This window comes from Hypanus sabinus, chromosome 7, assembly GCF_030144855.1.
Source record: "Hypanus sabinus isolate sHypSab1 chromosome 7, sHypSab1.hap1, whole genome shotgun sequence".
Lineage (NCBI taxonomy): Eukaryota > Metazoa > Chordata > Chondrichthyes > Myliobatiformes > Dasyatidae > Hypanus > Hypanus sabinus.
The window spans coordinates 61,487,626-61,513,776 of record NC_082712.1 but is presented as its reverse complement, the minus strand read 5'-3'; the positions used below and the strand labels follow the sequence as shown (position 1 = coordinate 61,513,776).

General features: G+C 41.7%; 1 protein-coding gene across 1 annotated transcript; it reads left to right on the top strand.

Moving 5' to 3' along the window:
* Positions 1 to 7,996: 7,996 nt before the first annotated feature.
* ndufb6 (NADH:ubiquinone oxidoreductase subunit B) lies at positions 7,997 to 24,170 on the top strand. Its single transcript, XM_059974813.1, has 4 exons — positions 7,997 to 8,264; positions 16,663 to 16,755; positions 21,637 to 21,681; positions 23,986 to 24,170. The coding sequence occupies exons 1-4, from the start codon at positions 8,082 to 8,084 to the stop codon at positions 24,052 to 24,054; spliced, it is 390 nt and encodes a 129-aa protein (XP_059830796.1). The 5' UTR covers positions 7,997 to 8,081; the 3' UTR covers positions 24,055 to 24,170.
* The last annotated feature ends 1,981 nt before the right edge of the window (positions 24,171 to 26,151 follow it).

Below are 26,151 nucleotides of genomic sequence, written 5' to 3'. Positions count from 1 at the left end.
CTGGGTGGTGTCACAACAACAACCTTGCACTCAACATCAGTAAAACCAAGGAACTGATTGAGGACTGCATGAAAGGGAAGTCAAGGGAACACACACCAGTCCTCACCGAGGAATCAAAAGTGGAAAGCATGAGCAATTTCAAGGGTGCCAACAACTTGGGCCCAACATATACATGTAATTACACAGAAGGCATGACAGCAGCTGTATTTCATTAGGAGCTTGAGGAGAATTGGTATGTTACCAAAGACGCTCACCAATTTTTACACATGTACCATGGAGAGCATTCTAACTGGTGGCATCACTGTCTGGTGTGGAGGGGCCATTGCAAAGGATGCTTAAGAAAGTTGAAAACTCAGCTGGCTCCATCATGGGCACTAGCCTCCCCAGTATCGAGGACATCTTCAAAAACCAATGCCTCTAAAAGTGGCATTCATGACCTTTGTAGAAGAATGTTTTTCAATAAAAGTACAATCTTTTGAATAATTCCACTCAGGCTATGGAAGCCAAGATTAAGGATATTATCAAAGCATATTATGAATGGGCTGTGAGGAGTCTCATGAGGAACATAAACATTAACTTGGACCATATGGCTTGATTCTGTGCTGAGCTGCTTTGGAGCATACTACAGGGACTCGCTCGTAGATTCAGCCATCTCCATCACAGGCACAACCCTCCCCACCTCGGGGACAACTTCAAAGGGCAGCACCATCACTACGGGCTCCCACTTCCGGCACCTGCCCTCTTCGCATTTTTACCACCACAGAAGGGGCACAGGAGCCTGAAGGCCCACACTCGATCTTTTAGGAACAGCTTCTTCCCCTCCACCATCAGGTTTCTGAACAGTCCATGAACACTACCTCACTATTCCTCTTTAGCACAATTTATGTATTTATTTTGTTACTTATAGTGATTTCCATGTATTTTACGACTTTATGACTGTTGATGCAAAACAACAAATTTCAAGAAGTGCGAGGGGTGATTGATAAGTTTGTGGCCTAAGGTAGAAGGAGTCAATTTTAGAAAACCTAGCACGTTTATTTTTCAACATAGTCCCCTCCTACATTTACACACTTAGTCCAGCGGTCATGGAGTATATGGATCTTGGACCTCCAGGAAGTGTCCACAGATGGGTGATTGATAAGTTTGTGGACTAAGGTAGAAGGAGATGAGTTATACAGCTCTTGTTTCATCCACATGCAGGTCAACTCTTTGAGTGATTACGCAGAAAGATTGAAGTTAATAACTCATCTCCTTCTATCTTAGGCCACGAACTTATCAATCACCCCTGATTAGTTATTAACTTCAAACTTTCTGTATAATCACTCAAAGAGTTGAATTGCATGTGCATGTAACAAGAGCTGTATAACTCATCTACCTTAGGCCACAAACTTAACAATCACCCCTGCTGTGGACGCTTTCTGGAGGTCCAAGTTCTGTATACTCCACGACTGCTGGACTAAGTGTGTAAATGTAGGAGGGGGCTATGTTGAAAAATAAATGTGCTAGGTTTTCTAAAATTGACTTCTTTTACCTTAGGTCATGAATTTACAAATCACCCCTTGTAATTCTGTGACAATAAACCTGATCTGATCGTAATATTGTCCCTGTGGCTAGATATATGGCGCCCTCATGAGGTCAATATTTATCATCTTCAGTTAACCTCATAATGTACAATATATCTATGACTACAGGACTCAATTTCCCTACACCTCTTTTTTTTAGTCATTTTTTCCGATGGTGAGAACATTTCAAAACTAACAATTTGGCGCTTGCAGTGCCAGGTCAGACCAGAAGCACTCACATTGTGGTGTTCCTTTGGACTATAAATCTTGACAATACCATCCTGCAAGTCAACCAATATCCCTGTAAAGTGAGTTCTGGAACATCAAATTCAGAATCAGGTTTAATATCACTGGCATATGCCATGAAATTTGTTGTTTTTGCAGCAGAAGTACAATGTAATACATAATAATAGTCTGTGAATTACAGTATATAATAGTTAAATTAAAAAAGTAGTGAGGTTGTGTTCATGGGTTCAATGTCCATTCAGAGATCTGATGGCAGAGGGCAAGAAGCTTTTCCTGAATCATTGAGTACATGCCTTCAAGCTCCTGTACATCCTTCTTGATGGTAGCAAGGAGAAGAGGGCACGTCTGGGTGGTGGGGGTCTTAACGATGGATGCCACCTTTTTGAGGCATCGCTCCTTGAAGATGTCCTGGATACTACGGAGGTTAGTGCCCGTGATGGAACTGACCTAGCTTACAACAATCTGCAGCTTATTTCAATCCTGTGCAGTTGCACCTCATACTAGACGGTGATGCAGCCAGTCAGAATGCTACCCACAGTACCACTGTGGAAATTTGCGAGTGTCCTTGTTGACATACCAAATCTCCTCAAACTCTTAATGAAATATAGCCGCTCTCATGCCATCTTTGTAACTCCATCAATATGTTGGGTGCACATTAGATTCTAAGAGACGCTGACACCCAGGAACTTGAAAATGCTCTCACTTTTCACTTCTAATCCCTCTCTGAGGACTGGTGTATGTTCCATTGTCTTGCCCTTTCTGAAGTGCACAGTCAGTTCTTAGGCCTTACCAACATTGAGTGCAAGGTTGTTGCTGCGACTCCACTCAACTAGCTGATCTATCTCCCTCCTGTGTGCCCTCTCATCACCATCTGAAATTCTGCCAATAATTGCTGTGCTGTCAGCAATCTTATAGATGTCATTTGAGCTGTGGCTAGTCACACAGGCATGGGTGTAGAGAAAGTAGAACAGTGGGCTCAAGACACATCCCTGAGGTGATTATCAGTGAGGTGGAGATGTTATTACTGATCCACACAGTCTGTGGTCTTCCAGTTAGAAAATCGAGGATCCAGAGAATTGTCCCTTCTGGCTTGTCTACTGTGATGTAATTGAAAGGATGATAGAGCAATGCAACAAAACTTCTCTCTTTTTATCTCATGGTGAGGGCAGCAAGCACTTCCCACCAAACTCCATGCTCTTGCCCTTATCCAACCCCAAACCCACCAATCATATTCAGCCACATTGGAGCCTAACAAGACGGAACACGACAGCTTCTCCAGCCCTCCTTCAACACTTGTTCCATTACCCGTAAAGCATCAAAATGCCACTTATTATTCTTTTGATAATTAATTAAAATAATTATTAGTGAGGAATTTATTGTAATCCATTGGTGTAGGAGGCATGCATCTGTTTTCTATCTGCTCTGTATGGTTATTATGGTAGCTAGTCACATGGGTGGGGGTGTGGTAAAAGCAAAGGGTTTGGTTACGTATTCCTGCTTTGTTCTGGGCAATTTGGTTCTCAGGACTGCTGTGTGTTATATCTTTTGTTGACCGCTTAATTACACTTCACAATTGTATGCTTTGCCAGTTGATAATAAAGGACTGATTTCACTTCTTTGGCTTTTGTGGAACATTATTACTGGATTGATCGGAAGGCGTGTCAGGCAAGATAACTACCCGTGTGGTCACTAGCAGTGGCATTGGTTTGTTAGAATTGCCCCATTAAAATGAATGAGACAGATGACATGTGCCAGTTCTAGCTGCTGTAACGTTGGGTCGACAGGGAGATGACTGAAGGGGTCAATGTAAGGGCAGTTACTGCATCATGAAAGTGCGTACATCAAGCAACCAATCGCAAGGGAATATGGGGGTTGGGAGGCGACTTGACGAACACGTCTCACCAGAATTGGAAACTATGACCAGAGGTGGAGTTACTAAGTAATTTGCAGAGTTACTAACACCAAACCCATGAAAGAAAGGTGGTGTCAAATAACGTGCACGAACATTCCACGAGTGTGAGGGGAGAAGGAACTTTGCCCTGGCTGATCAACCCAGTGTTTATTCCCCAACTCTAATCAAGTTGCTTGCCAGATTGTTTCAGTGCCAAACACATTAATGTTGTTCTTGGTCATAGGAGGCACAAACTAATAATGGTGGCAGATTTCCTTCAGCGAAAGGTGCTGATGAACTAACAATAAAACAAAAATGTTGGAACTTTTCAGCAGGTCGAGCAGTGTAGGTTGCGAGAGAAACTGTGGTAACATTTTAGCTGGGTGAGTTTTCAACAGAACACATAAACCTGATTATTTTCATATAACAAATCACTCCTGGTCTCAGGATTGTACACTTGCCTTTGCAGCTGAATTCTTACTTCTTGGCCAACAGGCTAAGACCAGGCTCCACCATAGTTATCCTCAACACTGGTGCTCCATAAGGATGCCTACTTTCCTCCCTATATGCTCACAACCATGTGGCCAGATCTGAATCAATTCCATCTACAGTTTGCAGATGATACCACTGTAGTGAGTTGAACCTCAGGTAACAATGACTCCGAGTATAAGAAGGAGATAGGGAGCCTAGTGACATGCTGTCATGACAACAAACACTCCTTCAATGTCAGCAAAACAAGAAAGTTGGTCATTGACAGCAGGGTGGGTGGTGGTGCACAGGTTTCTGTTTACACCTATGTTGCCGGGGCCAAGAAAGGTTGAGAACTTCAAGTTCCTAGGAGTGAACTTCACTAACAACCTGTCCTAGTCCAACCATATAGATGCCATGGCCAAGAAAGTGCACCGATGCCTCCATTTCCTCACTTTTACCATGCACCCCCACCCCCTTCATGTGACTAGCTACCATATAAACACAATAAATGTGCAACGCAGACAGGGAACAGATGCCTGGCTCCTACATGGATGATATTCAAAACACTTTCACTTCATTTCAGTACATGCGACATTAATAAAACAATTTATCAAATTACCGATGTTTTTGTTAGCTTTTTTAAATAAATTATGCACATTTACAGTAAATTCTCCAAGTGACTTGCAAACTCATTCCTCTGAACCAACAGCCAGTTTCTTTCCCCACTGCCATCAAGTTTCGAAACCAATCTGAAAACCCCTCTGTCAGCAAACATGAGGAAATCTGCAGATGCTGGAAATTCAAACAACCACACACACAAAATGCTGGTGGAACACAGCAGGCCAGGCAGCATCTATAAGGAGAAGCACTGTCAACGTTTCGGGCCAAGACCCTTCGTCAGGACTAACCGAAAGGAAAGATAGTAACCCTTCTGTCAGGCTGTATTTTGGTCTCTTAACTTGCACCTATGTTATTATGATTATTCCAGTGTTTGACATGTAATTTATGTGCATTTTAAAGTTATGTATAACTTGTTTTTAAATCTGTTAACTTATGTTTGTAATGTACTGTGCTGCTGCTGTAAGAAATGAACTTTCAGGGCTTTTTTACCTTGGGGATGTACACTCAGTGACCATTTTACTAGCTACCTCCTGTAACTAATAAAGTGGCCATTGAGTGTACATTTGTGATCTTCTGCTGCTGTGGCCCATCCACTTAAAGGTTTGCCATGTTGTGCATTTAGAGATGTGATTCTGCACACTAATGTGTGGTTATTTGAGATACTGTCACCTTCCTGACAGCTTGAACCAGTCTGGCCTTCTCCTCTGACCTCTCTCATTAAAGGGGCATTTTCTCCCACAGAACCGCCAGTCACTGGATGGTTTGGTTTTTTTGCACCTTTAAACTCTAAAGACTGTTGTGTGTGAAAATCCCAGATCAGTAGTTCTGAAGATACTCAAACCACTCCATCTAGCACAAACAATCATTCCACAGTCAGAGCCACTTAGATCACATTTCTTCCCCATTCTGGTGTTTGGTATGAGCAACACCTCAACCCATCTTATCTCTCCTCCTCACCTGCCTATCATCACCCCCTGGTGCTCCTCCTCCTTCCCTTTCTCCCTTGATCCACTCTCCTCTCCCATCAGATTCCTTCTTCTCCAGTCCTTCACCTTCTCCAATCCTTCACCATCCAATTTCTCACTTCATCTCCCCTCCCCCACCTGCCTGGCTTCACCTTTCACCTTCTAGCTGGTATTCCTTCCCCTCACCTACCTCCTTAGTCTGGCACTTTCCCTTCCAGTCCTGATGAAGGGCCTCAGCATAAAGCATCAAGTGTTTATTCAAAGCTGCCTTACCTGCTGAAGCTCTTGGCCACCCTGCATGCTTTTATACATTGAGTTGCCACGTGATGAGCTGATTTTATATTTGTATTAATGAGCAGGTACACAGATGTACCTAATAATGTGGCCACTGAGTCTACTTGTATGAGAATAAACTTAATTTTGAACTTGGGTATTAGTAGGATTACTGTTGAGATCTGGCTCCACCTTAGAATTTGATTTGGTAGTTCCTCATTACAAAGACCAATATATCCCAGGATTTCTATCTGCGAGTGTGAGGAAACACAAACTGTCTCATCAACAGGTGGTTTGTCCAGCCTCCTCTCCTATTTGATTCCTTCCTCCACAGCTCTAACAGAAAACCACAATCTGTGTGGATTGGTGATACATATCCTCCTCGCTGACGATCACACAGGCGCATCTCAGGGGTGTGTGCTTAGCCCACTGCTCTACTCTCTATATACACATGACAGTGTGGCTAGGCATAGCTCAAACACCATCTATAAATTTGCTGCTGATACAACCATTGTTGGTATAATTTCAGGTGATGACAAGAGGGCGTACAGGAGTGAGATATGCCAACGAGTGGAGTGGTGTTGCAGCAACAACCTGGTATTCACCGTCAGTAAGACTAAAGAGCTGATTGTGGAGTTCAGGAAGGGTAAGACGAAGGAACACATACCAATCCTCATAGAGGGATCAGAAGTGGAGAGAGTCAGCAGTTTCAAGTTCCTGGGTGTCAAGATCTCTGAGGATCTAACCTGGTCCTAACATATTGATGTAGTTATAAAGAAGGCAAGACAACAGCTATACTTTATTACCATGGAGAGCATTCTAACAGGCTGCATCACTGTCTGGTATGGAGGGTCTACTGCACAGGACTGAAAAAAGCTGCAGAAGGTTGCAAATCTAGTCAGCTCCATCTTGGGTACTAGCCTACAAAGTATCCAGGACATCTTCAAGGAGCGAGCGGTGTCTCAGAAAGGCAGCGTCCATTATCAAGGAACTCCAGCACCCAGGACATGCCATTTAGAAGACTGAGGGGGGATCTTATTGAAACGTATAAAATTCTAAAGGGATTGGACAGGCTAGATGCAGGAAGATTGTTTCCGATGTTGGGGAAGTCCAGAACGAGGGGTCACAGTTTAAGGATAAAGGGGAAGCCTTTTAGGACCGAGATGAGGAAAAACTTCACACAGAGAGTGGTGAATCTGTGGAATTCTCTGCCACAGGAAACAGTTGAGGCCAGTTCATTGGCTATACTTAAGAGGAAGTTAGATATGGCCCTTGTGGCTAAAGGGATCAGGGGGTATGGAGAGAAGACAGGTACAGGGTTCTGAGTTGGATGATCAGCCATGATCGTACTGAATGGCAGTGCAGGCTTGAAGGGCCAAATGGCCTACTCCTGCACCTATTTTCTATGTTTCTATGTCTATTTTCTCACTGTCACCATCAGGTAGGTGGTACAGAAACCTGAAGGCACACACTCAGCGATTCAGGAACAGCTTCTTCCCCACTGCCATCCCATTCCTAAATGGACATTGAATCTTTGGACACTACCTCATTTTTTTAAATATACAGCATTTCTATCTTTGCACGTTTTTTAAAATAAATTCAATATATGTAATGATTTACTTGTTTATTAATTACTATTTTAGTTTATTTATTATTTTTCTCTTCTGGAGTATGTATTGCATTGAACTGCTGCAGCTGTTAACAAATTTCACGTCATTTGCCGGTGATAATAAACCTGATTCTGATACCGCTCTCAATCACGGCTTCACCTATCACCTTCGACATTCTGACATCTTCCCCTTTCCACTTCAGTCCTGAAGAAGGGCCTGGTCCGAAAGGTTGACTGTTTATTCATTTTCACAGACGCTGCCCGACCTGCTGAGCTGCTCCAGCACTTTGCGTGGAGAGCGCTCTGTTTTCCTCCTGGTCGCCAGGGGGCAGCAGGGTGCCCGAGCCCTGCCGTGACGTCATCAGCTGGCGCCCACGGTGAGCGGTCGCGCTGTCCCGGTGACCTCGGGGTGTTCGCTGCTGCGGCTTCGGGAAGTGGCGAAGATGCCGCTGGGTTACACGCCGGACGAGAAGGCGCGATACGAGCAACTGGTGAAGTTGCGGCGCCAATGGCTAAAGGATCAGGAGCTGAGCCCCCGGGAACCCGTCCTTCCCCACGACAGCAAAGGGCCTGTGGTCAGGTTCTGGGAGAGCTTCTTGCAGCCGCGTAGTCTCTGGCGGATTTATGTGAGTGTCCGATGGTAACGGGGGTGGGGAGCAGGACCCGTCACTCTGAACTGACAGACAACTAGCCACTTGCATCCCATAAATCGCGACCTCTTCCCCCCCCCCCCCCCCATCTATTCTCGGATTGCACTGATACCCCCATCCACGCTCAAACTGTGTTGCGCCCCCTCCCCGAACTGCACCTCAACACCCCCGAGTCTGCATTGCGACTTCTAACTGTTTATGTCTTTCATACAAAGTTGGCCCAAGGGTGACCGGGCTCAAATATCTTTAATTCTCTTCCTGGCCCAGGTGGATGAATGTTCAAAGAATGTACATTCGGCTCACTTAACCAAATGTCAAAACTTACATTCTTTGCACATTTGATCTGGTGACTACTTTATAAGTAGATAAGTCAGCGGCATGAATACAACCTTGGAACCTACTCGGACATTGAAAAAGATCTTTGCTGATCTTCCAATTTCCATACCCCTTGTTACACTTTACCTCAAGAATCTGTCATCATGGAAATGCGACTCACAGTCGCCATTTTGGATGCAGCTCAATGGCTTCACCATCCTCTGCAAAGGGGATCAGCTCCCTTTTTTAAAGGTAGAGGAGGTGGAGTATGGTTTATGGTTAACTCATTGTGGTGCACAGATGTGGCTGTCCTGCTCACCCAATCTGGAACGCTTAGAAGTCAAATATCATCCTTTTATCTGCTGAGGGAATTTTCCACCATCGTCCTGGCGTGTTCCAGCTCAGACAGGCTCTGAAAGAGCTTTGCACTGTAGTCAGCAGTTGTGAAATAGTGCATCCTGATGCCTTACCTTTCATTACAAGGGATTTCAACCAACCCAGCTTGAAGAAGTCCCTGAACAACTTCCACCAACATTTCACCTGTAGAACCAAACACAACTGACCACTGTTACTATCACCGTCAAGAACACTTAACCGAGCCATCCTACGCCCACACTTTGGGAAGTCCGATCACCTGATTGTACTTGTACTCCCAGCTTACAGGCAGAGACTAAAGATCACAGCACCAGAATGAGGACCAAGAAGGTATGGTCAGGAGAGGTTTACTGTATTGCTTTCAGTGGGTGGAGTGGGCATCATTCAGGGATTCATTTTAGAAATTGAATGAATGCGCCACAGTTGTCACTGACTTCATCCAGCTCTGCATGGATGAGTGTGTGCCTTTGACATACTGGACATGCTGAAACAAAATCCGTGGAAGAACCAGGAGATTCGTAGTCTGCGCTGAGGGCTAGATCTGTGTTATTTCAAGAACAGTAATCCAGAGTTATACAAGAAGTCCAAGTACAACATATGAAAGGCTATTATAAGAACGAAGAAACAATTCTGATTGAGGTTGGAGATAGAATTGGTTGCACGTCTGCTCTGGCAGGGTTTGCAGGCCATTACTTCCCACAGAGCGAAACCTAACATCATGAATGGCTGTGATGCTTCACTCCCACATGAGTTCAATGCCTCTCACACTTTGAAAGAGAGATTAGAACTACATCTGTGGGAATTTCTGCAGCATCTGGTGACCCTATGATCTCTGTCTCAGGGGCAGACATCACAACATCTTTCAGTAATCACAAGGCGTCAGGTCCTGATGCTGTACCTCGTAGCCTCTAAAAGCCCATGCCATTCAACTGGCAGGAGTGTCCAAGGACATTTTCAATCTCTCCTTGTTGCAGTCAGAGGTTCCCACCTGCTTTAAAAGGATGACAACCATACCAGTGCCCAGGGAGAGCAGGGTGAGCTGCCTCAACAGCCATCACCCAGTGGCACTCACATCTACTGTGATGAAGTGCTCTGAGAAATTGGTCATGGCTAGAGTCAACTCCTGACATATCAAGGACCTGAATCCACTGCAATTTGCCTATCACCACAAAGAATCTACAGTGGATGCAATCTCACTGGCTCTCCGCTCAGCATTGAATCACTTGGACAACAGTGGTACCTGCATCAGGCTGCTGTTTATTGATTACAGCTCAGCATTCAATACAATCATACCATCAATTCTAATCAACAAGCTCCAAAACCTCGGCCTCTGTACCTTCCTCCAGAACTGGATCCTTGAATTCTTCAGTGGGAGACCACCGTCTTTGAGGATCGGAAATAATATCTCCTCCCTGCCTACAATCAACACTGATACATTTCAAGAAGGTATGCTTAACACTCCTCTGTACTCGCTGTACACCGGATAACTGTGTGGTCAGCACAGCTCAAACACTATCTATAAATTTGCTGACAACACAACTGTTGTTAACCGAGTTTCAAATGGTGATGAGGAGGTGTACAGGAGCGAGGTAGATCAGCTGGTTGAGTGGTGTCACAGCAACAACCTTGCACTCAATGTCATTAAGACCAAGGAATTGATTGTGGACTTCAGGAAGGGGAAGTGAAGTGAACACACACCAGTCCTCATCGAGGGGTCAGCAGCGAAAAGGATGAACAGTTTCAAGTTCCTGAATGTCAATGTTTCTGAAGATTTGTCTGGGGCCCAACATATTAATGCAATTACAAAGAAAGCTTGACAGCGGCTATATTTCATTAGAGTTTGAGGGGACTTGGAACGTCATCAAAGACACTTGCAAGTTTCTACAGATGTACTGTGAAGAGCATTCTAACTGGTTACATCACAGTGTGGTATGGAGGGGCCTCTGTACAGCGTTGGAGAAAGTTGTAAACACAGACAGCTCCTTCATGGGCATTCCCTAGATCCAGGACACCTTCAAAAGGCGATGCCTCAAAAAAGTGGCATCCATCACTAAGGACCCCCCATCACCCAGGACATGTCCTCTTCTCCTTGCTACCATCAAGCAGGAGGTACCAGAGCCTTAAGACAAATGCTGAACATGTCAGAAACTGCTTCTTCCCCTCTGCCATCTGATTTCTGAATGGACTTTTCCACCAAGGTTGGGTGAGACTAGAACCAAAGGGCATGGTTAGAGGTGAAAGGTGAAATGTTTAAGGGGAAAATGATACTTTTTCCACTCAGAAGGTGGTGGATGCAGGTTTGATGTCAGCATTTAAGAGAAATTTGGATAATTAGATGGATAGGAAGGGTATACAGGTTTCCCCCGCTATTCGAAGGTAGAGTGTTCCTATGAAACCATTCAAAAGCCGAAATGGTGTAAATCGAAGAAGCAATTACCATTAATTTATATGGAAAATTTTTTGAGCATTCCCAGACCCAAAAAATAACCTACCAAATCAAATAACACACAAAATCTAAAATAATACTAACATATAGTAAAAGCAGGAATGATATGATAAATACACACCCTATATGAAGTAGAAATATTGCAGATACGGTGTAGTTTCACTTATCAAACTCGGGAAGACAGCGAGCCAAAATCAATTTGGAGAAAAAAAATCGGCACCGACACGCATGTGCACATACACGCCTATGCACGTACACACATAGATACGTACATGCGTATGCACGTACACGCATGCGCAAACAACTGCCGGCACAAGGCTTCACGGTCATTGTAGTCTTTCCCGGGGTAAACATGGGAGTCTTTTATTCGTAAAAGCAAAAATCCTCTTTGGTTAGTGAAAACGGGTAACTAACGTAGGTCTTTCGTAACAGCGAGTTAATGTAAATCGAACATTCAAAACACGGGGTCCACCTGTAGAGGGTTATTGTCTGGATGCAGGTCGATGGGTTTAGGCAGATTAATAATTCGGCACAGATTAGATAAACCAAAGGGCATGTTTCTGTGCTGTGATGTTCTATGACTGTGCCCAGGGGACTAAGCAATTTCAATTTATTGGTGTATGTAGAAGGCTGAACTTATAATTTTTTAACACACCTCAGCGTAAAGGTAGTTTGTGACTATATCTATCATTAAATACTCTCAACATAGCAGTGAGGGGCCACTTTCATGAACTTGAGTCCTTTGAGTGAAAGTACTCCCATGCTACTTTTGGATAGGATTTTCCATGCTGCAGACACAGAGATGATGAAGGAAGGGTGAAGGGTGCCTTGTAAAAGTATTCAACCCCCTCCCCCCAGCACTTTGTTCAAATAAATGACTATTAGAACCAGAGGTTAGATCAATTTAACTGACAGTTTTTATTTGTGAATTGCATGCTTTTTCACAGTAGAATCTAAAAAAGGGAAAATTGTAAAGCTTGAAAAACTAAACATTCAAAAACTGGAATGTCAGCAGTTCAAGGTATTCACCCCCACCACCCCCCCCCCCCCTTTGCTCAGTACTTAGCTGAACCACCTCTCACAGCTATTGCAGCCAATAGTCTTTTTTTATAAGTGTCTGTTAGCTTTGCAGAAATTCATGGAGCAAGATTTGAACGTTCCTCCTTGCAAAATTGCTCAACCTGTGCCAGGTTAGATGGGGAGTGAGAGTGGACAGCAGTCTTGAGGTATAGACAGAAATGTTCTATTGGGTTAATGACTGGGTCACTCAAGGATATCAATTTTCTTCATTTGAAGCCACACCATGGTTGCTCTGGCAGTGTGCTTTTGGTCATTGTCCTCCCCAATTTGGGCTATCTGGCAGAGCCTAGCAGGTTTTTATCCAGGATCTCTCTGTATTTATCTTCACATCAATCCTGACTGGACTTCCAGTCCCTGCTACTGAAAAGCATCTCAGAGCATGATGCTACCTCCACCATACTTTACAGTAGGGATGGTGTTACCTGGCTGATGCACAGTATTAGGTTTATAACACATGTACTGCTTAATGTTGAGGACAAGAAGTTCCACTTTAGTCTCATCTGACCACAAGGCCTTCGTCCACACCTTTACAGTATCTTCTGTGTGACACACTGCAAAGTCATTATGGCCAAGGAAATGCTTTTTTTTTGCAAGAGCTTCTTCCTTGCCACTTTTTCATAAATACCTTTTCTGCACAAGGCTTTAGATTGTGGAGCCATGAACCTCATCTCCAGTTGCAGCCACTGACTTCTGCAGCTCACCCAGAGTGACTGTTGACATCACAGTAGCTGCTCTTACAAGTGTTATTTTTCTCTGGTGACTAAGTTTAGAGGGACAGTCTGACCTACGCAGTATTCCTGTGGTTTCATGCTTTTTCTACTTTAACATGATGGACTGTACCGAGCTCTGAGATGTAGTCAGTGCCTTTGAGATGGTCTTTACCCTTCCCCAGATTTGTGCTGCTCTCTTATCATTTCCCTGACTTGCCTAGAATGCTCTTTTGTCTTCACTTTGGTTTGGTCTGTTGAAAATCTACCATACTGTTGGACCTTACAGAGAGGGGTTATGTATTCCTATGAATTCATTGAAAACAGGTGATACTCTAATTTTTGACGTCGATCAGGTTGGTAAGGTGATGTTCGGTATTGCACCAGAGGAAAGTTAGCACAGAAATTACAGAAGCAATGGATACTTCTTCAGCCTCGTAATTTTATATAACCATATAACAATCACAGCACGGAAACAGGCCATCTCGGCCCTCCTAGTCCGTGCCGAACTCTTAATCTCACCTAGTCCCACCTACCCGCACTCAGCCCATAACCCTGCACTCCTTTCCTGTCCATATACCTATCCAATTTTACCTTAAATGACACAACTGAACTGGCCTCTACTACTTCTACAGGAAGCTCATTCCACACAGCTATCACTCTCTGAGTAAAGAAATACCCCCTCGTGTTTCCCTAAAACTTCTGCCCCCCCTAACTCTCAAATCATGTCCTCTCGTTTGAATCTCCCCTACTCTCAATGGAAACAGCCTATTCACGTCAACTCTATCTATCCCTCTCAAAATTTTAAATACCTCGATCAAATCCCCCCTCAACCTTCTACGCTCCAATGAATAGAGACCTAACTTGTTCAACCTTTCTCTGTAACTTAAGTGCTGAAACCCAGGTAACATCCTAGTAAATCGTCTCTGCACTCTCTCTAATTTATTGATATCTTTCCTATAATTGGGTGACCAGAACTGCACACAATATTCTAAATTTGGCCTTACCAATGCCTTGTACAATTTTAACATTACATCCCAACTTCTGTACTCAATGCTTTGATTTATAAAGGCCAGCGTTCCAAAAGCCTTCTTCACCACCCTATCTACATGAGACTCCACCTTCAGGGAACTATGCACTGTTATTCCTAGATCTCTCTGTTCCTCTGCATTCCTCAATGCCCTACCATTTACCCTGTAAGTTCTATTTGGATTATTCCTGCCAAAATGTAGAACCTCACACTTCTCAGCATTAAACTCCATCTGCCAACGTTCAGCCCATTCTTCTAACCGGCATAAATCTCCCTGCAAGCTTTGAAAACCCACCTCATTATCCACAACACCTCCTACCTTAGTATCATCGGCATACTTACTAATCCAATTTACCACCCCATCATCCAGATCATTTATGTATATTACAAACAACATTGGGCCCAAAACAGATCCCTGAGGCTCCCCGCTAGTCACCAGCCTCCATCCCGATAAACAATTATCCACCACTACTCTCTGGCATCTCCCATCTAGCCACTGTTGAATCCATTTTATTACTCCAGCATTAATACCTAACAACTGAACCTTCTTAACTAACCTTCCATGTAGAACTTTGTCAAAGGCTTTGCTGAAGTCCATATAGACTACATCCACTGCCTTACCCTCGTCAACATTCCTAGTAACTTCTTCAAAAAATTCAATAAGGTTTGTCAAACATGACCTTCCACGCACAAATCCATGCTGGGAACTCCTAATCAGATCTTGTCTATCCAGATAATTATTAATTCTATCTCTAAGAATACTTTCCATTAATTTACCCGCCACTGATGTCAAACTGACAGGTCTATAATTGCTAGGTTTACTTCTAGAACCCTTTTTAAACCTTTTTGGTTTTTAATTTTTAGTAAATTGTTGACAGATGTTGGAATTTTTCTTTTGATTTGTCATGCACAATGTTTTCTTGATTAGCTCAAAAAATCTTGCTTCAATATATTTTAAACTTAGAAATGAGACAGTATAATGTGAAAGTAGTTGTGGGGGCTAAATACTTTTTCAAGACAATGTGTATTTACAAGTTGGATAATGTACAACTTGGAGGGGGTCATAGCAGTAGTTGTGTTCCAATGCACCAGCTGCTCTTGTCCTCTTTAGAGATGATATTGCACATTGCGTTAGTAGTGGACATGGTATCAATGAAGCAGTCTGTTTAACCTGAATGATGTGAGTTTCTCGAGTATTGTAGAGTGTATGCGACCAGGCCAGTAGGGAGATTTCTATCATGATTTTGAATTGTAGGGGGTAGAAGAGCTTTGTGGGTGTCAGGAGGTGTTTCACTTACCATAGCGTCTGAACTCGTGTAGTCACAATGTTTATGTGGCTGGTCTAACTGAGCTTCTTGCTGATCAATATGTTGATGAAGAAGAACTCCAGTGGTAATGTCATCCAGTGTCAAGGTGGTTTGTTAGATACATTCATGTTGGACAAGGTGATTGCTTGGCACTAATGTGAAAACAACTGTCACTTGCTATTTATCAGCCTGTGTCTGAATATCATTAAGGTCTTGCTGCATACAGGTGTGACCTCCTTTGTTTGCCAAAGGATTACAAGTAGAATTTCACATCAGCAAGTATCTTGATCTCACCTAACTGGCTCGGGGCTTGAAGCACCCGGGTTAGGTAGACGGTCATTGAAACTCTTCTGCAACGACTCCTCTCCAAATCGCTCACTCCGTCTCCGGCAGCAATGCCAACTCTGTCTGCTACCCTGGCTGGAACCTGTTGCACCTCACAATGCCCCAGCACTGCTCATGCACTGAACCAGCCTCATCTCCGCCTGCCTCCTCACTGTCTGTGGTGATAATTCACCACAATTTGCTTCATAAAGGGTGTTAGAGGTAATATTTTTAGTTGAACCTCTTGCCTTCCGAACTACCAGTAAGCTGTCAAACATCTTCGGTAGTGCCAAATTAAAGCAGAATATGGATAAACATTAAAATACTTGCAATTCTACAGTAAATCAGTTTCAGTGCTGCCCTGTTTCAATGGGGATTAAATGACCAACTCAAGGATGATCTGGTGACCAGGGCTCCAGTAGAGGATTCAGAGGAGCTCATGGATACGGCTATTAGAACAGTTTCAGTGTGAAAGGCACCATAAAACAGAAAGACTGATTGCTGAGAAAGTCTAGGATTTTCAGATCAATATCATACTGGAAAAAATTCCCTTCTTTATCTACATCATTCACCTATTAAGCCAAGTGAGGCATAAACCAAGAAAATGCACTGTGTCTAATGGATGGATTTGATTGTTAAATTGCTGAAACATTATGTCCAATGTACTGTGTAGGTTCCAGTCAGGTTCTGGAATGGCATCTTTCAATGGTGGTTTTGAATGAAATCTTTCTGAATTCTTCTATACCCCTCATGTTTGTGTATGCTTACATACTATTTTTCTATGTTTCAGACTTACAAGGCATGCAATGCAGGTTGGTGGACTCTGAGTCGATTACTGATTCCTGCTTGGGTTGTTCATTATTACATAAAGTACCACGTTAATGTAAGTACCAATATAAAGGGCTGCTATGCAGACTTATTAATTATTAGCAAATTTCAAAGCACATTTATTATCAAAGAATGTATAAATTATACACCTTGAGATTTGCTGGCTTATAGGTAGCTACAGAGCAAGAATCGCAAATAACTCAATTTTAAAAAAGACCAAAAATACACTGTGCAGAGAAAGAAGGGGAGAAACACAAATCACATTAACAATAGAAGTGAGCCAACAGCATTCCGAACCAAACTGAACCTCAGACCTGCTCCTGGAGCAGCTGGGAGTAGGGACAAGCCTTGGTCTCAGTTCATCGCACCAGCGGGGCAAAAACGAACAGCAGCCGGATCAGTTCACAGTCTCGGTGCCGTGAAAAAAGAATGAATGTTTGCAGGAGAGCAAGCGAAATCAGCTCGTCCCTCACCTCCGTTCCCGACACTTGGGCTTCTAGTCTATCTGTGCTGTCGTTTAAATTGTCCAAGCTCTGGGGCACCACGGTATGCTTGCGAAACCATCTCGATCTCACCTAACTGGCTCGGGGCTTGAAGCACCCGGGTTAGGTAGACAGTCATTGAAACTCTTCTGCAACGACTCCTCTCCAAATCGCTCACTCCGTCTCCGGCAGCAATGCCAACTCTGTCTGCTACCCCGGCTGGAACCTGTTGCACCTCACAGTGCCCCAGCACTGCTCATGCACTGAACCAGCCTCATCTCCACCTGCCTCCTCACTGTCTGTGGTGATAATTCACCACAATTTGCTTCATAAAGGGTGTTAGAGGTAATATTTTTGGTTGACCCTCTTGCCTTCCGAACTACCAGTAAGCTGTCAAACATCTTCGGTAGTGCCAAATTAAAGCAGAATATGGATAAACATTAAAATACTTGCAATTCTACAGTGCAGTAGTTACCAAAATTTTTTTGGATTACCACCCCCTTGGCTCCCAGACAACATCTCCAGTGTCTCTCCCCCCACCAACTCTTTCCAGCCATTACATACAAACTATGAAGAATTCTAATTTACAATGCACAATGGAAGAACAATTACAAATTCAAAGCAGTGGAAATAAATGGCAAAATTTATTCGTCTATTTAAAGCTACTGATAAAATTATTGAATTACAGTAAAAGCAATTTTCATCAACAGTTTTAAGGCTGATTTATACTTGTGCGTCGCATCTATGCCATAGGTAACGTGTACGCTATGCCGTAGGGTGACGTGCACCTCCTCAAAAAAGTAACTCACGCGTCGCTGCGACGCAAATCGCAACAACTGTGATTGGTCCACTTGGTAGCAATGCATTTCCTCCTATGCATTTCCGGTTGTTGCTTCTCCGCCATGTTTGTAGGCTGTGCGTACACCGATGTGAAATAGATTAACCAAATCGTCAAATCTACCTGCCAACATGTGAAAATGTTTGAAATGCATTTCCTCGTCCATGTCTCTCACGAAGAAACTCAACACAGTGGCATAGAAACCCCACCGCCAACTAGCGTTTTGGCACACACCAACCCATGCTCGCTATGGCGTAGAGCTACGCAGAAGTGAAAATCAGGCTTACAGCGTAGGCTGCGGCATAGCCCGTACGCACAAGTGTACATCAGCCTTTAGAGCATACATTAGTGGTCCAACTATTCAGTACTTCATTGCTTTTTCACTTTTCAATGAAATGGTAGGGCTTTGCACAGTGATATCAGGCTGAATGTCACTCATGGAGCCTCATCCCCACATTTAGTAATTTTGTTGCTTTGAAAGAAGTTGGACAACTGCACTGAAACCACGTTCCATTAAATATGTTGAAAAGGCAATAAAGAACATCTTGAATATGTTCAGTGAGTTCTTTCTGCAGCCAAAAGTCTTGATATGATTTTTTTGAACCTCTGCTTTAGTCATTTTGCATTGAGATCAATTCTTCCTCCATCCTTTCTGTTAATTCCTCATTACAAGTGTTCAGGAATGGATTTATTACCCAATCTGGAATTTGGATTGAGTGAATATCCAGAGATCTCTTTATCATGCCTTTCTGCAGCTCACCCAGGTGGGCACAGTATACTTGAAGAACCTCATCTGGTATTCTTTGTCTTCCAACTCAGAGAGGCTCAAAAATTGGAAAAGGTCACAACAGCCAATGTTGCACTTAAATAGGATTAACTTACACGTAGAGATGACTGATTTGACCTTGATAAGATTCACATAATTTCCTTGCAATTAAAGGTTATTTCGTTAGACTTTGTGAACAATTCTGACAAATAAGTGATATCATGCCTAATATTTTTGAATTGATTACTGAATGAAGCATTCAAGTCTTCAAAGATTTATCACAGTTTCAAAAGGCATACAAAAGTGTCTTAGGCAGTTTCCTTTTCAGAGCCAGCTGGCTTCTTTGTGCAAGAGCAAGTGTTCAAACTTGCTCCCTCAGTACAAAGTTCTCAAAATAATTAAGAATTGAGAACATGATTTTATTTACTGCTGTGATCATGATATTTAATGTTTTGTCAGCCGACCACTTAGGTTTTTTACAAGATGTTGTCTGTCACTTACACAGTGAATGGTAAACATGTTAGGTACAGCTTTTTCCGAAAAAAAACCTAATAATCCACATGGTGGTATCCTGTCATTGATGGTGCCCCATCTGTTGCAGGACTAAGAATGTTGGTGGGCAGAATGCACTTATCTTTGAAAAATTGTTCAACGACCTGAAATATTGACTCCCCTTTCATGTCTATTTCTAGTCCCCTTGCAAATACCAACTCTTGAACCATTTAGCAATGACTAAAGAAATGTTGTATGAAGCACACAAACCATCACTGCTTCGTTGTGAAGTGCTGACAAACGTGCTTTGAAGAGTTTTATGTTTCTGAAAGTTTTCACAAAGTGACTGAAAGTAAGCTGAGTTCTGGTTTGCCTTATTGGAGTGTATTCTCCTCAAATGTTCAAGGAGCCTGGCTGGTTTCATTGCCTCATTTGGGGAAGATAAATGTTTTCACAGAACACACATTGGCTGCTGTCGGTTGTTTGATGCTGGTATAAATCCATATTTCAGATATTCCACACTATACTGTCTACACTTTATTTGTTTGATCTTGCTCTGCTATTTTTGTTATGGATAAATGACCGCAGTCATTCACTTACTGTTTTAAGTCCAACCTCAAGTGCTGCGATTAATACAGGAGAAAGTTATGATGTCATCATAACTCAGGTAAAACCAGACTGTCTACCTGAAGGCACATAAAGTTGGGCAGTATTATCTCCGTTGGGTTGTGGGCTAGAGAAATGCGGTCAAGACCATTTGAAAGGGCAGATTCTGAACTTTATCCCATTGAATGCCATATCCTAATTCGCAGGAGTTGTATTACTCTGTGATTAGAGTATGAGAATCATACTACCTAACACTGTACTATAGTCGTGAATGGCAGTAATGTGTGGTCAGGGTCCGGAAATGACACGATTTCTTCAATCCATGACACACCAAATACATAAGTGTCACACTGCTTTTCAACAACTATAATGCACTTCGAGCAAAGTCTAAAAGAATGGTGAGTTAGCAAGAGATGTGATTATGTAATCATTGTAATTAATTATGAGGCACTGAGGATCAAATGCTTATAACAACCCTGTAATCCATCAGCTGCTCTCCTTGCTACTGAATGCCCCCAAGGTGGTGATAGTACCCACTTTGGGAACCACTGCTTTAGCATTTGTCGGGAATTCCCAAAATGCTTTGTACCAAATAAAGTTCTTGTTAAATGGTTGTAATGTTGGAAATGCAGCTGCCAATTTATGCACAGCAAGACCTTACAAATAAAGAAATATCAAAAGTTAACTTGAAAATAAAGTGATATCAAGTTGTTATTTATTTAATTGTTGTCTGTGGTGTAGATAATGACACAAAAATATTAGGGGTTTCTCCTCAGCTGTTCTAAGGTCCAAATGGAGCAAAGTTAGAAAAATTATACACATATGGGCTAGTAGTTCAGAACTGACTGGATAAAAACAGTTATAAAGGCCAACTCTTAACTGATATTTATGTTGAAGGGTTAGGTGGTGTATTTCTATCGTTATGGCAGTGTGTTGCTGCTGTCTGCATTGAGGTCCTCCCTATTCTAGTCGCTAAAATGGACTTTATTCCCTTCATATACAAACAAAGGACCTCTAACTTTGATCTGGCAAAGACAATAGGTTACTCTGAATATTAACATCTGAATCCATATCAACCCATATTAATATCTGATACACTGAGAATCTGTAACCATGTGAACTGTGAAGATAGAAATTACTGTGATAAAGAATTACAAGTGGTCCTTGTACTCTTCATCTAGTCTCACAAGAAAGACAAATCAGGACATATAAAAGTGTTGGGTATGAAAAGGCCAGCTGGTCATCAAGAACACCCCACAACATCATAGTCAAACATCCATAATACAGCCTCTTTCCCATTTTCCACTTACTCTTGCATCCATCTAATTTCTTGTGAGAAAGACAAAAATGCAAAGGAAACATACAGTACCAGAACCAGTAATTGAAAGGAATGCACAAAATTCTTTTCAATGAATTTTATATTCTTCCTATTGGTATTCAAAAGCAGTCTTAAGAAACTTCTCTGAACAACCAAAAAAAAAGTGACTGGGGTTTTTGCTGCCAAGACCCTAACATCTCTTAACCTTGTGCCTCTTTCATTTTTAGGGGGATCCTTTAAACCCTACTTCTTTGTCTATGCTTTAAGTCACTCTCCTAATATCCCCTTGTGGGTCCTTGATGTTCATTACTGAATTATCTTGAAACATTTGAATTGTTGAGTTATACTTGATGCTTGCTTTCTTAATGTTTGCATTTAATTTGATTTCTCAGAGCCAAAATGTTATCTATCTTAAATCTGTTTTTATTTCACAGGCCAAACCATATGGTATTGTAGATGTGAAGCCCAGGATTTTTCCAGTAAGTTACACTAGTGGATTGAGTTAACAAATTCAATTGTGCATCTTCTCTGAAATTACACAAATTTAACTTCAGCTGAGAAATGGTAACTTGATGCAAAGGAGAGATGGAAAGTCAGGCAGTGGAAATCCAAAATGGAATCTGTGAAATCCCCACAGATAGAAAAATACAGAGATAATGAGAAATGAAATACCAGAAAAGAAATTATTTTCTAGTCATAGCATATCAATGGCTAAGGAGTACATCTTTTCATATCCTGAGCTTGTTAATATAAGGCAAGCAAGGCCTGAGCCACTTTGTGAAGCTGAATGCCACCTTATAGCAATGTGCAGATCACACTCTCCCATCACATTTCAAGAACTGGAATGATTAGAAAAAACAGCAGCTCTCCAAGGAATGTCCTATCATCCTATCAGATATTTGCAACTGAAGATGTGTCTGATTCATTCTTGCTTGTTTGCAAGATTCTTCCCACACAGTGGTTATGTGAGTCATGGGGCCTCTGGATGTGAAGGTGTCTGATGAAGTAATTGATAAGAATGATTATGGTATTTACATGTGCCAAACATTCTGTTGACATATTACCTAATTTGTACAAGGTAAGCTAGGGTAATTTTTGTGAATAGAATTTTACTTGGGGTACCTTCATTAGAGAAGTTGAACAAGTGTGCTGAAAAAGACAGTGGAAGTGGAATCAGAAGTCCATACAAAAAAAAATCTGGCTCAAATTATACTGCATTACATCAAGAAAACTAGGTTGTGCTACCTGGAGAGGCTAGACAGTTTAGACCTTTGACTAGGACTGGTCATATAAAATTCCTTTTCTGAGGGCTGTGAATGTTTGTTCCAAAGGGTGGTGGAGAAAAGATTATCAGAAATATTAAAGGCGAATCGAAGAATTGAGGATTAACAGCTCTGATCTTTGTATCTCTATTGAGAGACAGACAAGATCGGGACTTGAGATGAGCCCTGATCTCTCGTCTCTGCCTCTCTTTTCCACCCCCGCCCCTCACTCTCTCTAGAGAGTGAGACACACACAGACAGACAAGATCAGGACTCATCTATGGTGTGTCATTTTCCCATAACCCTCATTTCTTCAATTCAGATTTGTAGAGAGATACAGCACGGAATAGGCTCTTCCAGCCCATTGAGCCATGCCGCCCAGCAATCGCTGATTTAGTCCTCTCCTAACCACATGACAATTTACAATAACCAATTAACCTACCAACCAGTATATCTTTGGACTGTGGAAGGAAACCAAAGCACCAGGAGGAAACTCACGTGGTCACAGGGAGAACATACAAACTCCTTACAGACAACAGCAGGAATTGAACTGGGTTCCTTGTACTGTAAAGTTTGTGCAAACCACTACACTACCATGAATGGCGAGACAAGTTTGATTGGCCTGGTGATGCTCCTATTCTCTTGATTAGAAATCAGACACCCAACACTTGTGTTCTAAGTAGGCCATTATATTCTGAGCACACTCTTGGGAAAGATACATATACTTTGGAGTATGCAGTGTAGATCTATCAGAATGAAACCTGGATTCCAAAAAAATTAAATTATAAAGAAAAGTGGCAAGGACCAAGATTATATTCCCTAGATCAAGTAGTGAATTTATAAAAAATTTCCTATATTGATGGGGTCTGATATGACAGATGTCTGAAACTATTTCTGACATCGACTGACTCTAAAATCGGGGAATAATGTCTGAAGATTAGAGGCACATATTTCAGGGTATTTTCCTGAATATGCTTGAAAAATGTACTTGTATTTTGGAATTTAAACCTATTTCCTGTGGAAAAAATACAGTTTTTAATTTACTTTAAGTATACTGTAGTGTGGATGAGAAACAATGTCAAATAATGCACTTTGCTGTTATGTTAACCATGTAAATCATATATTTTGGTGCAATGAAAATAAGTGAAAATCAAACTAAGGGTATAAGCTTTTGAGTTGTGATTACAGAGTGGCAGAAATGTTAGATCAGAAACCAAAGGTTGAAAATGCTCAACAACTGAGCATATTTCTATTAAGAATAACATACACTGCGCTTTCATGCACAGTGGGGATTAAATGAGCTAAATATTACAGCTGCATTGAAAGATCCATGCTTATGTTATCTCTACAGAAGCAATATGTAGATTGGATGAACATTGCATTATGAAACGTCGTTTAATTCAGTGGTGCTGAATTTCATAAGAGTGACTTGCAGCCTCTGTTATAAAGCCTATGTAGCATTAGTGACTGACAATGAATCATTTCTTCACTGAGGTTAAATCAATTGGTTTGTTCCTTCAGGGTGACACAGTTTTGGAAACTGGAGAAGTGATTCCACCACTTGTCGAAGATGAGCATCCAAAGCATTAAAGGCTCATGTTGGCATCTGATGTAAATGGTATATGATTAACTTCAAACGAAAGACACAAATGCAGCTGTTCCTTTTTGAATGACTTATTTATCATTAAAATACTGATTTACCAGTATTCGGAACACAATCACTCGTTTCTTAACTTCACCCTGTGAGTTTACTGCTGTCATCTGCATCCCTGACTTTAAATGGCTCAATTACAGGCAAACATACCTTCAACTTAAACTCAAGATCTAGAAAAATATCTAAAATAAAATTGGTTAAATGCAGTGAAGCAATTTACTGTGGCAGGGGACCTAGTGTGTAAAGGAAAAAAAACTTGAGACTTGGTTAACAGATATCAAAACTATTTTTAATTTCACTTTATTTAGTTAAATTTAACTTTGGTAAGTAAAAAAATCGCAACGTATATACCCAACTGTAAACAGATTTACATTAAATATACAACAATAAGTATATCCCAATTACAAAAAATAAACCAATCATATTTATGTTCAATATGGAAATAACTGTTTTAATTACACCACTTCTAATTCTTCATTAGCCATTACAGTAACCTCTACAATACATGTAATGTCATTATGAGGTGTTCCAGATCCTGCAGATCAAATCCATAGTCTCATCTAGCTGCGGTTTAGATTCTAGATAAGCAGCATAACAGCACCTTTACTTTGTCTCCATGCCATGCGCAGTCTGTGGTCAACTCCCATCAGTTCCATATATGCACTTCTTTACCAAACACACTACTTTCTCCTCCAGGATAAACTGGCTGTTCAGTCCCAATAGTCTGAACCTGTGTTTGTTACATATAAATCCAAACCCACTCTTCATTCCACCTTATTAGCATATCTTTTTTTTCCCCTTTCTTCTAATGTTTATGCAGTTTGCCCTTAACTTCATCCAGATAGTTCTGTGGAACTCTTTCGTTGTTCTGCAGAAAGATTTTTGCTCCATTCCTTACATATCTGTGGCTAATAAATTAAAGGGTAACATCTTTGATAAGAGCCCCATTATTGATATTTATATAAACATTAGAATTGAAGCGAGATTATGAAAAGTAGCAAAAAAAACGCGCTATCTGAGATAATCATCCAATATGTGTTAACAGTTGCAATGCTGACAACAAATCTGTATGTGTCACCAACTTCCAACATTTTGATTCTAATCCATGTTCTTCCATCATTGTATAAAGTGAAGGTTCATGCCAGGATCTCTCACCTGGCCTGATTAGCCCATGACTGATCACATGTATTCTCAGGTAAGAAGAATGTTATAGATTTTTCCGCAAATACTGAATAGCTGTCATCTTGGATGCATAGATAACAAATCCCCAAGAAAGTAAGACAATGACCAAGAGTATCTGTATAAAATAAGATGCACTTGTTACAGTTATGAAATTTGACAGATGTAAAACAAAACACAATACTAGAAATACTCTCTGTCAGGCCCCATCCGTGGGAAGTGAAACAGTCAATGCTGCAGGTTGAAGATCCCTTGTCAGAAAAAATATGTAAGCTGCAAGGTAACCAGCTACTTTTGTCTCCTCCCAAGTTCTAATGAACTGTATTCAGCCTGAAATGTTAACTATTTCTTCACACAGATGTGGCCTGACCTGTTGAGTATTTCCACCATTTTCTGTTTTCATCTTAGATTTCCAACATCTATAGTTTCCTTTTTGATTTTCCATAGACAAAATTCTTTTGGCATTACAGGTGTCCCCCGCTTTACGCCACTTCGCTTTTACAAAAGACCTACATTAGTCACCTGTTCTCGCATTACAAAGAGGATTTTCATTTTTATGAAAATTTTTCCCATATAAATTAATGGTTCTTCACTTTACACCGTTTTGGCTTAAGCAAGGTTTCATAGGAACGCTCTAGCTTTGTAAAGGGGGGGGGGGGACACCTGTATTTCCCAATGTGCGTGAATTTTAACTGAACAATTCGTTTTGCCCTTATCAAGCAACGCTAACATTTCACATACAAGGCTGGATTTCATATCAGGTCAAAGCTGTGGCTGTGGGGCCACATGGTACATTTGGCTAAAACTACACAAGCAATGCACAAAGTACTGAATGGCCTCTTCAAGACATTATC

Coding starts and splice junctions, on each gene's coding strand:
- ndufb6 (XM_059974813.1), top strand. CDS start 8,082: ATGCCGCTGGGTTACACGCCGGACGAGAAGGCGCGATACGAGCAACTG. Junction 8,265..16,662: donor GTAGTCTCTGGCGGATTTAT/GTGAGTGTCCGA, acceptor TCTATGTTTCAG/ACTTACAAGGCATGCAATGC. Junction 21,682..23,985: donor TGAAGCCCAGGATTTTTCCA/GTAAGTTACACT, acceptor TTGTTCCTTCAG/GGTGACACAGTTTTGGAAAC.